The sequence below is a fragment of the Barbus barbus genome, assembly GCF_936440315.1.
Source record: "Barbus barbus genome assembly, chromosome: 35".
In the NCBI taxonomy this organism is placed as follows: Eukaryota; Metazoa; Chordata; class Actinopteri; order Cypriniformes; family Cyprinidae; genus Barbus; species Barbus barbus.
In genome coordinates this window covers 20,607,804-20,621,100 of record NC_136763.1, presented here as the reverse complement: position 1 = coordinate 20,621,100, position 13,297 = coordinate 20,607,804, and the positions used below count along the sequence as shown (strand labels likewise).

The following is a 13,297-nucleotide window of genomic DNA, read 5'->3' as shown; positions in this document are numbered from 1 at the left end:
ATGTATTTCATGCTAAGTGTACTACAAATACTTTTACAAATTTACAGTTGAAGTCAAAAGTTTTCGGAATCTGCAAAATGTTAATTAATTTACCAAAATAAGAGGGATCATACAAAATGCATGCTATTGTTTATTTAGTCCTGACCTGAATAAGATATTTCACATGACATTTGTTTACATGTAGTCCACAAGAGAAATTAATAGTTGAATTTATAAAACTGACCCCGTTCAAAAGTTTACAAGCTCTTGATTCTTAATACTGTGTTGTTATCTGAATGATCCACAGCTGTTTATTTTTTTGTTTAGTGATAGTTGTTCATGAGTCCCTTGTTTGTCCTGAACAGTTAAACTGCCTGCTGTTCTTCAGAAATATCCTTCAGGTCCCACAAATTCTTTGGTTTTCCAGCATTTTTGTATATTTGAACCCTTTCCAACAATGACTGTATGATTTTGAGATCCATCTTTTCACGCCGAGGACGACTGAGGGACTCATATTCAACTATTACAGAAGGTTGAAACGCTCACTGATGCTCCAGAAGAAAAAGCCATGCATTAAGAGGGGTTCTTAATGCATGGCTTTTCCTTCTGGAGCATCAGTGAGCGTTTAAACCTACCCATCTCCACCCCCTGATGCCTAAACCCACCCATCTCCACCCCTAAACCTACCAATCTCCACCCCCTAGATGTGGATCCAACCACGCCCCCTGGATCTTGTGGACTGCAGCGAGCCCTACTTGGACTTGTTGGTAAAACAAACTGTTTACGGTATAGAAGCGCATTTATTAAAATTATTTTCCACTGGAAATTAATATAATGAGTCTGATTTAGTTTTTTTACCAAGATCCATTACACCTCTAGTACAGTCAGAGACTCTCACCTCTTTCAGACGCTCCATGTCTTTGAGGTAGAATCCAATATAGAAAAGGCTGAGATAAGAATTTACAAACTGAAACTGAGAAAGAAAGAGAACATTTTAGGAACAAAACCAATACAGTGGTAGAAAAAGGTTTATTTATTTATTTGTTTGTTTATTACTTACAAGAACCATTTTGATGATGAGATTTTTCTCATAGGCACTCTGGAGTCTGTAGTTTTCTGTGGGAAACAGCAGATTCAGTCATTAGTATTCATCTCACAGGGGCCAAACAGCTAGCAAATGTTTATCTTCTTTCTCCACTCCAGTGTTTGGCTTCTGGAGAGCTATATTCCCGAAATCCAGACCACAATCCATTTCGACCAATCCGTTGTTACATTCTACTACTGACAAACTTTAAACCAAAATTTGCTGAGTTGCTTAACTCCCTCCTAAAATTCTGCTTTGTTGAATAGTGTTCATGAACATGATAAATGACCAGATATAAACTCCCGTATGTCCTGTGACTCACCCATGTCATTTAGCCAGCAGGCGATCTTTCTGTACACCTCATCACACGCCGTCACAGTGATGGCCAACATGATTTTAGGGATGAATCTTGCTACACGTGGAAGCTCCTTAATCCCCATCACAAATTCCTGCCAAACATCACTTCATTACAACTCGCAGTACAAGAACTGCTTTCTATTTGCACTTAGTAATATGTAAATATATATTACATTACTTTTGTTTTTATCATATATTATGGTAAAGAATATGGAAGCCCATTTCTGCCATGGGATAAAAAAGGTATAATCTCACAATAAAAAAATGTAATCTCACAATTCTGACTTTTTTTTTATATCTCACACTTAGAAACTCTCAATTGGAAGAAAAATGTGTGAATTGTGAGAAGAAAAGTGAAAATAAGTTTGCAATTTTATGTGATAAACATAAAATTATATTTATTTGCTTTTCCATTATGGAAAAAAAGTGAGACATAAACTCAGAATTGTGAGAAAATATCAGAATTGCGAGTTTATATCCCGCAATTGTAAGTTTATATCTCAAAACTGTTACTTTTTTCTCATAATTGCATCAGAAATGCAATATAAAAAGTCACAATTCCCTTTTTAATGTATTATTCATTAACATTGCATTTTTCATTATTTTTAATCACCTTCTTGCCTTTACTTGTGTGTGAGAGAGTGTGTAGCTCACCTGAAGCTCAAAGCAGACGAGCATGGCCAGAAATACAAAGCAAAGGCATAATATACAGACAGGAAAGCTGACCAGCCATCTGAACACTCTCCTCCTCCACGGTGGGTAATAAAACTCCTCACAGCCCGTCACTGGACTGCACCGCTTCACACCCTGATCCGAAGAGCAAGAGAGAGGACTATTCATTTAAAACATTGGTAACACTTTATGTCGATAGTCCACTTTAGACATTCTACTAACAGTAAGTAACTTTGCAACTACATGTAAACTAGCAGTCATTAGAGTATTAGTAGACTGTCTGCTTAATATCTTCTAACACTTTATTTTGATGGCTCCACAACATACAACATACTGACTATGACAAACTTATTCTACTAACTCTAAACCAGTCTACTCTGAGAGTTAGTAGACATGAAGTTGCAAATTAATGAGAATTAGTTGACTTGTAGTTACAAAGTTACTTATAGTTAGTAGACTATCAAAATAAAGTGTAATCAAAACATTACTTGGGCCGTTGATTTAACATATTAATTTGGTGCAATTCATTTTTGGAAAAAATCTTCTTAGATCTATCTATGTAATCCGCTGGAACCCAAGTTTCTCGCGTACGTTCGTTTTTCGAATACTATGAATTCGGACATACTTATCACGTTACATACTGTTTTCACTATATAGTATATATTAGTATATAGTATATATGCCTTCCTATATAGTAGGAAGGCATTGGATTTCAGAAGCAGCGAGTCACTTGCTTTGTTTCTGAATTATTCAGTCATTAAGACAGTAACTTGTTGCCACCTACTGGTGGGTTTAGTTTCATATTTAGAATATCATTTTTTAATGATTAATTGCATTAAAATGTGAATCGCTTGACAGCCCGAGTCATTACCCGGAACTGAGGTCTGGGCTCCTCCAGCGACTCAGCTGGGGTGTCCAGTGTACCCCACTTATAGGCGAGCTCCGCTCCTCTGCGTTTCCAGCGCTCCAGGAACAACGTGGCCCACACCACATTAAAGAGAGCAAACACCACACAACAGATATCCCTGCTGGTCTGAGAGCACAGCGACAGAAATATCAATCACATGAACAATATTGTACTACTATTGTTCTATTATTGTTCTGCTAAGTTACTTTTCTGGTGTTTAAGTGGTCAAATACCTGATCGGATTCTGTGAGCATCCACAATACAAAGCCAATAACGGCTGGATACAACATGGAAGTGGTGTAGAAACCCAGCCAGGCAAAGTACATGGCAATCTTCACGCCAAAATAATCACAAATATCATCTAACAAGACAAAGAAGACAAAGACAAATCATTCAAGTATCTAAGTAGGGCTGCAGCAACTAATCAATAAAATCGGTGATAGAAGATTCAGCAGCAGATTTGTTTATTGATTAACTGCATACAGATTAAGAGTGCAGTAATTTAGACTAAAATATACATTTTGCTAAATTATTTGTTAGACAATAAACGTAGGTTTGAAATTCACAAGTAATTGTATTTTTCTGACAAAAGAAACAGTAAAGGGACTTCGCTGGAGTATAAATGTGATTACTTTTTTCAGATGAGAGTGTGTGTACAGCACAGACTAAATGTTAACAGATACTAGGTGATACAACTGTGTACCTAGTATCTGTTAACATTTAGTTTCTGCTTTTGTTTTTGTTTACTAGCATTTTCAAATTAGTCATTTTAACTACTTTAAAATGGTAAGCTGTTATTAGTTGTTTAGAATATACATTTTTATATTTTAACCCTTTTTTGCATATAATGTATAGCATAGCTTATAGATACATTCACTATTTTTATTTTTATTGCCTTCAAATTGCACAACATTGGAAGGGATGTGGAATAACATTTTCATAAATAATTTATTAAAATCAATACATTTTAAATATAATTTTTAAATCTGATTTTCAACAGATTTTTAAAAATTAATTAAAAAAATTATTTAAATTTTTTTTTTAAAGCTTTTAAAATTGTAGTGTAAAAAATCAAGAGCAAAAATTTTGTAAAAACTATTTGCTATTTCGGCAACATTTCTAAGAACTGATTTGATACTTTTTTACCAAGTTTTATTATGCATATATATCTATATACATTTTTAAAAAAACAGTATTATTTCTTCACAGTATTTTTTCATTTTTCATTAATGCAACTGTTTTTTTTTCAATAAAACTTAGATGTGCTTTATAAACATGCTTAAATTAACCCAGATTAAATGATTGTTTAGTAAAGCTTGGAAAAAATTGGGAGACCATCTTAAACCAACTAAGACCAGCAATTAGGCTTATGCTGATTTTTTTTCAGCAGGGTTGATAGCAACATTATATTTCAATTCTAAAATAACAACAAACTGGAAAAAGTATATTTCAGTGTTGACTTTCCACTTCTAACTACTGACCGAGTGGCTGTTTTTCACACACGGCCTGCACCCACGACTTCATCAGCTGTCCCAGAATCCTCTGCTCATGAAGCGGGAAGACTTGCTGGATCACACCTCGCGCCCTCAGCTCAGGAACTGGAACATACACACACAGTTCACGCTCACTAACACACACACAACATGAACAGGTATTCAAAACTTCAGTAAAACTTTCCCTTCCAGAAACGGTCACTACATCGGTCACCAGCAACATATAAATCCTCAGCCTGCGCAGTCCAGTTACTTTCATGTACAGACATCAAGATACTGAGCGACTTATACATACTGTACATACAGGCCACTGGTACACACTTCTCAGGAAGTCTAAAGAGAAGAACTCACTGATTGGCTGCCCTTCCAGGAAGTGGATGTTGTGAAGGGCCTCCCCATGTTTAGCTCTGAGATTGTCCAGCCAGTATTTGATTATGCTTTGTCGTTCCTGTGATAAGGAAAAGAATAGGCTTCAATCTATAATAATGTTCACAAAAATGTACAATCCAACTCAGCGTCTCAATGAAATGAATGATTAAATATAACCTTAGCAGTATTGACATGTAATGTTGAAAAAACAAACGTGTAATATGCGTTTAATAGGGAGAGATATTAAAAGTAGAAATGTGACACTTTTGTTTTGTATTTTTGTTAAAGCCCTCATGAATGAGTAAAAATAAAAATGAATAAAATGTAATGTGTGACGTCATCTAAATCATCATTTGGTGGTGGCACTACTTTTAAATTTTGCCAATAATTTACCAATGATTTATTTATATATTATTAGTTATTATTCTATTTATTGATATTTTGACTATTTATTGATATATTTTTTATTTATTTTAGTTTAAGTTATAGTAATTTCGTTATATGCTTCGGTTATTTTTATTCGATTTTTTTAGTTTTCATTTATTTTAATTTTAGTGCTTCAAATGATTTTATTTCAGTTATCTGACATTTTTTAAGTTCTATTCTATTTCTTTTTAGGTTTGATGAAGCATTTCTATTTTATTTCAACTTTATTTCAGTTCAAAAATGAAAATATTTGTAATAGTTTATGTTTTAGTTAACAATAACAAAACTGGTTGAAAGAAGCTTTACAAGGTGCTATTTAGCAATTCATACTAGCTATTATTTTTACATTATATTGCTAACAGTATGTTGTTTATGTGTTATGGCTAAAATTATACAATTTACCAGTGCAGTAATATTATAAAATATAAATAGCATTTTTTGAAACTTTAAACATTGTTTTGTTTTTACAAACTGAGGTACAAATGATTATAAACTGAGTCAAAATATTTTTCTGTGGTAGTCAATATGTCTCAAATGCTGTTATTTTGGTTGTTTTTAACCCAGTTACGTATATATCAATGTGTTTTTGTAATTACACTCTACTTGATTTAACCAAATGTTGTTGTTCTGTTGGTATAAATTAATCTATTTATGCTTGTTCAGTGATATTAAATAATATTTTTACTTCAATAAACCCTTTTTTGTTTTACCACTTGTTACCACTTTTTTACTGTATGCAACTCAAATTATAAAAGCCTTTTTCTGTTTTCATGAGATGTCATCAGCAGTCTTGATAAGTGAAAAAACAACTTAATGCTGCATCAAAACCTTTATGCTCAATATTGTGAAGGACCTGTGAGGTGAAGAAACAGAGTTCACTCTCAATGTTCTCGTAGATGTAATCTTCCTCACAGGAGAAACTGCGAGAACCGCTCCCAAACTCCTGCTTCACAGCTTTCTGCAGTCCCATCTCTTCAGCCCCTCGTAAAAGACTGGCCACAGAATACAAAAAAATACATCAGCATTAATGTCAAGCTAACCTCTAACCATTAACACTATGAAAAGCACCTATGATAAAGTAAAGAATAATAGAACTTATGACCCAGAACAAGCTTTCTGCGTACACAAGTTTGGGGTCAGTCAGAAGAAATCAGTACTTTCAGCATACCTGTATACATAATTCACTGTTAATTTAGCATTATTGAGATACTATTGTTAATATTCTGAGTTGGATTTTATTTTTACATTTTCTGTTTTAATTTTTTAGTTAACGCAGTTTTATTTTTGTAGTTTTTATTCATTTCTCATGAGCTCCACAGCTTCTTCTTTAGAGGCTCAAGTTTGAACATGACAATAAACATCAAACTTGTATTTTCTTATGCCTCATCTTATGGCATACATGGTAATTACATCGACATCACTCTCGTTCATAAACAGGAGCTTAATCTAAAGGAAAGATAAAAGCTCCCTCTCACTTTTCGTATGTGGCCGTGACGAAGAAGGCGTACATTCTGGTGTGTTTGTGGTGTCGGATCTGGATAATGAGTTCTGGGATGCAGAGCCGTATGTGGTTCAGAAGCCAGAGCAGCGTGTGGTCGTCTGTGGTGTCTGTATGGAGACAAAAATAAACATCTCTTCACCTATATGCTATTTATTAAACTGAGAATCCATAACACCAGAATATTCTGTTTGTTTCAGCAGCTAGTACTGTAGGTACAATGTGTCTATTTGCATAAAATACAAATAAATCACTCAAAAACACATGATTTCTATTTCAAATCTACGTCTTTGTATTTTAAATTACAGTTGCACATCCTGTTTGCTTTATTAATAATAAATTCAGCAATTATAATGGACTTCAAAGGGCATTCTGACTGAAGCACAATCCTGATACGGAGAATCAATCATTTTAGTGTCATTGAGACACTATTATATTTTTTGTTAATATTTTGAATTATATTTTCGGCTTTCATGTTATTTTATTTAAGGTTTTGGTCATTTTTTGTGTGTTTTTGTCATTTTTGTTAGTAAAAAAAAAAAGTGTAGAACGTTTGTTCATTTTGAATCAACCTGACTACATTGGGGTAAAAAAAAACATGTCATTTTTAAGGACGAGGTCAGGTAGAAATAGTAAAAAATTACAAATTTTCCCTTTATACAGTGGACAAAATTATAAAAGTATTCTATCTGAAATAAAGACACACACACATATATTTCTTTGAATACGGGGTGACATTTCCTTAGATTCACCAAATTTTTAATCCACCTTGTTATTAAGTTATTTTTTTTTTAACAAATAGACAAATAATTATGCATCATACATGTCAAAAGTACTGTGGTGGTATATTATATTAAGATAGATCATTGCACATTCACAGTAATATCATACCATTATTTAAAAAAAGGTATTTTTGTAAGGATTAATAAAGGTATTTATTCTGTGTTTCGTAAGAAATATTGAAAGAAAGGGACAGGAAAAAATACATCTAAGGCACCTGGAAACGTCATAAGGACATCACAGTTCTCTGTGGGCACCGTCTTCATCCAGGATTTATGGGACATGATGTGTCTCCCGGCCTGCAGCAGCCGCTTCCCAAATAGCTTATCTGAGAAACACAACAAGGAGAGAGACAGAAAAAGAGAAAAGAAAACAAACGTCAGTCACTTTGCAATGTTGCTATGAACAAACAGACCTGCTCCATGCGGTTCATTCTCACCCTCCCTCACGGTGCCAAGTTTAAATGTCACTGTCCTTCCTCTTGAAACATGAGAAGAGGAGACATAACGAATGCTCCAGCGTCTAAATATGAACAATAACCTCAGAGACCCGAGAGCACGACTAGATGTGGTGTGGTGTTTGTGGAAAATGTTAAAAGACAATTTTTAATAAATAAGAAACATAAAGATGGAAGTGAAGATATGTGGATATATATATATATATATATATATATATATATATCCTAAACCGCTTGTCGTAGACTCAAAAAAATTACATTTTTGGAATCCTTGGATCAAGGATCCTTGGGTCAATTTAGCCATGTCCAAAACCTACTTTTGCGAACTAGTCCTAGGTTTTTCGCCCAATCTGAAACCAAACCAGTGCAGAAAAATTCTATGGACAGTGAATATCAATAATTATCAAAAAAAGTTGAAATTTCGACTCACTGTCGCAATGGGGCGCGAAAACGTTCGAAAGTGGAGGGCCAATTTTACAAAAAAGGCTATAACTCGTGAACGAAATGAGATATCTTCACCAAACTCGGTACACGTAAGAGCTGAATCTTTGGTCAAATTAAAAAAGCACAGCTCTGCCACTTGGTGGCGCTGTAAGATGGGAAAAGTTAATTAAAATGACCTGAAAATTGGTATGCAGTGTCTTGGTCCAATGTGCCATAAGCACCTATGAGGACATTGGTGTATCTCAAAAAACATGGCCACCATCGGCCAATGAAATTTGAGCACCTATTAGACAAGGTTAATGGAGGTCGATCGGAACAAAACTCGGTGAGCATGTTCAACCCATGGCCCTAAAGGTCTGTAAGAATTATGAAAGACATCGGCCACTAGTTGGCGCTAACGAGCTTTTTTGGCTCTGTATTCACGTGGTATTTCACACATCTACACAATATGCATATCATTTGATAGATCTCCTCATGATGCACAGCTTTACCTCAAGAACCATTGCTGTCAATCAAATAATTTTTTGAGAACTTTTGAGAACTAGTCCCTGGTTTTTCACTCAATCTCGATCAAACCACTGCAGTAATAATCTTTGGACTCTCTAGATCAATAATTATCGAACAAATTTTGAATTTTGTCCTTTGGTTAGCTAATATGGGCTCATTTAATAAGGGGGTGTGGTCACACATACCCAAACGCCTATAAAACCTAAACGAAAACTCAAAACTTTACGAAACTTGGTGAAAACATGTGTCAGATGACTCTTAACAAGTATGCAAAGTTTCATGGAGATCGGACCATAGGTGGCACTATAACAGTAAAAAAAGCTTTCAAAAACACAATATTTGTATAGGAAATGACCTACAATTGTAGAAAATGCTCATATATTCATACAAACACTAGTCCTTCATATAATTTGAAAGATCTCCTCATTCTCAGCAACTTTGCCTCTGGGACTAATGCTGTCAATCAAATTGTTCATTAGATTTTCACAAATACGTTAAAAACTTACTTTTGCGAACTAGTCCTAGGTTTTTTGCTCAGTCTCGATCAAACCACTGCAGTAATAATCTCTGGACTCTCTAGATCAATAATTATCAAAAAAAATATTGAATTTTGTCCTTTGGTTAGCTGTAACAGGGTCATTAAAAAGGGGTGTGGCCAAATATACCCAGAAGCCTATAAAACCTAAACTGAAACTTGAAACTTTACGAAACTTGTTTAAAACATGTGTCAGATGACTCTTAACAAGCAAACAAAGTTTCATAGTGATTGGACCATAGGTGGCGCTATAACAGTGAAAAAGGCCTCTGAAACTGTATTTCTATAGTCAATGACCTCAAATTGCAATAACATGTTCATAATATTCCCTTATACACTATATCTTCATATTGTGAGATAGATCTCCTCATTCTGAACAACTTTGCCTCTAGGACCAATGCTGTTAATCAAACCGTTCATTAAATATTTGAGATTATTTAAAAAAAACCTACTTGAACTAGTGAACTAGACATGGTTTTTAAAATCTAAATCAATAAAATCAGTGCAGTACTATTCTCTAGACTCTCTAGGTCAATAATTATCAAAAAAAAATTAAACATATGCATTTGGACATCTATAAACCGGTCATTTTATAATATCTTCTTTACATAGTGTACCCAAAGGCCTAAGAATCCTAAATGAAAGCCTACAAAGTCTCAAAACTGTGTCAAATGATGCATAACCTCATTCTAAACAAGCATGCACAATTTGAAGAGAGATTGGGCAAAAATAACACTATAATAGTTATAAAAGGTTAAAACACAGTGTTGTATGAGAAATTGCAATTTATAACCACTAGATGGCTGCGGAAGACCACTAATGGGCTCATTCAACTAATTCAGTGGTTCTCAAACCTGTCCTGGAGCACCCCCAGCCCTGCACATTTTGTATGTCTCCCTCATCTATCACACCTGATTCAACTCATCAGCTCATTAGTGGAGACTGCAAGACCTGAAGCGGGTGTATTAGATATAGGGAGACATACAAAATGTGCAGTGCTGGGGGTACTTCATGGAGAGGTTTGAGAACCACTGAACTAACTTAAACAGTACTGCTCATAGGTTTGATGGATTCATGCTTAGATATTATAAAATCTCTGTTATAATATTTGAAATTAAATTTAGTCAAAGTTTACCATTTTATTCATACAGACATATGTTTTTACAATTATGCCAGATTATGATTACAGTAAAACCTGAAAATGACATATAAACTCTTAAAAAGAGAAGACTTGCAATAAGTATTGTCACTTATTTATTTCAAATATATACCTCTGCAACTAAATGTGTGTGTGTGTGTAAATATGCTTATAAAATATTAATATATTGGTTTAACCATTTAATTTTTGTGTATGAACCCATTCTCCATTTTGGATGCCTTTTAAAATCACTTTTATATCTACAACAAAGTGAGTGTGTGTGTGTTAGCATGCTTGCTGTGTATTAAGCATTTTTAAACCTTTCATTTGTGTGTGTGTGTGTGTGACCGAGAGAGAGTTTTAATGAATTCTCCATTGTGAATGTGTTCTGTTGTCAGCCCTGCATTTCACATTGCCCTAGACCTCCAACCCTGCTCCTGGAGAGTTAAAGTCCTACAGATTTCAGCTCCAACCCCAACCAAACACACCTGAACCAGCTAATCAAGGTCTTCAAGGCTTGTTCATTTCAGACAGGTGTGTTGGAGCAGGGTTGGAACTGAAATCTGCAGGATGGTAGCTCTCCAGGAGTAGGGTTGGAGATCCCTGATATAAACTCTTAAAAAGAGAAGACTTGCAAAAAGTATTGTCACCTGTCATTTATTTCAAATATCTATATCTGCAACAAAATATGTGTGCATGTATGTCCGTGTATGAGTGTGTCTGTGTGTGTGTAAGCAAACTTAATGATAGTTTAACTAATTAATTTCTATTTGTGTGTGTTCCTTATTTGGGTTTTCCTGTTCCTGTCCTCGTTTAGGTTGATTATTAGTTTATTAGTCCCCAGCTGTGTTTTATTAATTATCTAGTTTACCCCAGAGTTCTTAAGCCCTGGGTTTCCCTGTCTTTAGCGTCTGGTATTGAATGTCATTCTGTGTTTCCTACGTTCCTATGTGTTTGGATTAAGAAAGCCTGTGCTATTTGCAGAATTCCTCGTTAATTATATATTCATATTGCTTCAGCGTATTGTGACAGAATACCGGGAGGGGGGACACATTCTGTGTTTCCTATGTGTTTGGATTAATAAAGACCTGTGTTATTTGAAGAATTCCTCATCTCCTCATTCCCTTGCTCCAGCGTATCGTGACAATTACTAGTTTGGATCAAATAAATGCAGAAGATGATGCTTTCAAAAACAAAAATCTTACAGACTCTTAAATAGTTTGGATCTCTTTCTCTCTGTATATTCAATGATTACATATTTACCACGATACTTAAACTATGATAATAGCATGATTCACATACAAAACCGTGATATTTTTTCTCAGAAGAAAATATTATTGCTGTTATTCCTTGAGATGCCATTCTTTAATAACTGAGATACTATTTTTTTTTTTTTTCATTTAAGCAAATGTATTTATTATCTTTGTTTCTTTCATGTTTCATTGTCCTGCTTGGCACTGCATCATTGCCTTTGATCAATGCCAGGCAGGAAAGTGTTTAAAAACAGTTACTATTATTGCAAATTCTATTTTGCCGATGCTAGAGGCACATCTCACAAACTTTCTTTCCTATTGGTTGGATCATTTTTGTTATATATTTCGAGTTCAGACTCCAATGCATTAAAACTCAAGTAAAGCAGTTCTGGTCAGTTGCGTAGTGTTTTTGGCAGTGGCCGCTCTGGAAATGTTCAGCTGCTCACAGTGGCTTCATGCTCACTGATGCATGACCTTCAGAAAGTGGGACACAGTCTACATGAATCTAACACAATCTCAGGTCACAATCCAGCACTTAAAAAATAATCAGATTTTCATAAACTATCGCTATCACCAAAGCTCAAATATATGCACTTGATATCTTATATATAATATAAGTATATATATATACTTGATGCTTGCATCTCAGCTCGTCTAACAGACATTTCTTACTGGATGAAGGACCATCACCTTCAGCTCAACCTTGCAGCAAACCCATCGTTTCATCACAATTTCACCATCCAGTTAGGCAAATCAACCACAACTCCTTCAAAAACATGATGAGTCAACTGACTTTTTCAGACCACATTACTAAAACTACTCAGTCCTGCAGATTTGCTTTATTCAACATCAAGAAGATCAGGCCCTTTCTTTCGGAACATGCTATATACTATTGCAATGCTCTCTTCTATTAAACCTTTACAATTAATCCAGAACGTGGCAGCAAGATTAATTTTTAATGAGCTGAAAAGAATGCACGTCACCTCTGTTTATCAATTTGCACTGGCTACCAATAGCTGCTCGCATAACATTCAATGCATTAATATTTGCCTAAAAACCACCACTGGCTCTGCACCCTTTTACCTAAATTCATTACTTCAGACTTATGTGCCTCTAGAAGTTTATGTTCTGCAAGTGAATGCTGCTTTATTGTGCCATCCCAAAGACGCACAAAATCACTTTCACTGACTTTTAAATGAAACGTTCCCTCCTGGTGGAATGATCTGCCCAACTCAATCCGAGCAGCCAGCCATCTTCAAGAAACGGCTAAAAACACATCTCTTCCATTTTTATTTGACCCTCTAACTCTAGCACTCTCTATTCTAATTCTACTCTTTAAAAAAAAAACTTGCCCCTTTTAGACTGTTTTCTTAAAAAAATTTAATATAAAAATAACAC

The 13,297-nt window shown here is 34.7% G+C and overlaps 1 protein-coding gene across 1 annotated transcript in view; it reads right to left on the bottom strand.

The window, feature by feature from the left end:
- Positions 1-13,297, bottom strand: part of LOC306855451 (anoctamin-8-like) — a gene marked incomplete at both ends in the record, with an annotated part of 28,143 nt that overhangs the window by 6,775 nt on the left and 8,071 nt on the right. Inside the window, 11 exons of the mRNA XM_079394188.1 lie at positions 878-952; positions 1,040-1,095; positions 1,386-1,512; positions 2,075-2,227; positions 2,964-3,125; positions 3,233-3,360; positions 4,481-4,597; positions 4,844-4,940; positions 6,141-6,279; positions 6,763-6,895; positions 7,783-7,893. Coding sequence (XP_079250314.1) covers positions 878-952; positions 1,040-1,095; positions 1,386-1,512; positions 2,075-2,227; positions 2,964-3,125; positions 3,233-3,360; positions 4,481-4,597; positions 4,844-4,940; positions 6,141-6,279; positions 6,763-6,895; positions 7,783-7,893 — 1,298 coding nt within the window. The remainder of the gene's footprint in view (positions 1-877; positions 953-1,039; positions 1,096-1,385; positions 1,513-2,074; positions 2,228-2,963; positions 3,126-3,232; positions 3,361-4,480; positions 4,598-4,843; positions 4,941-6,140; positions 6,280-6,762; positions 6,896-7,782; positions 7,894-13,297) is intronic.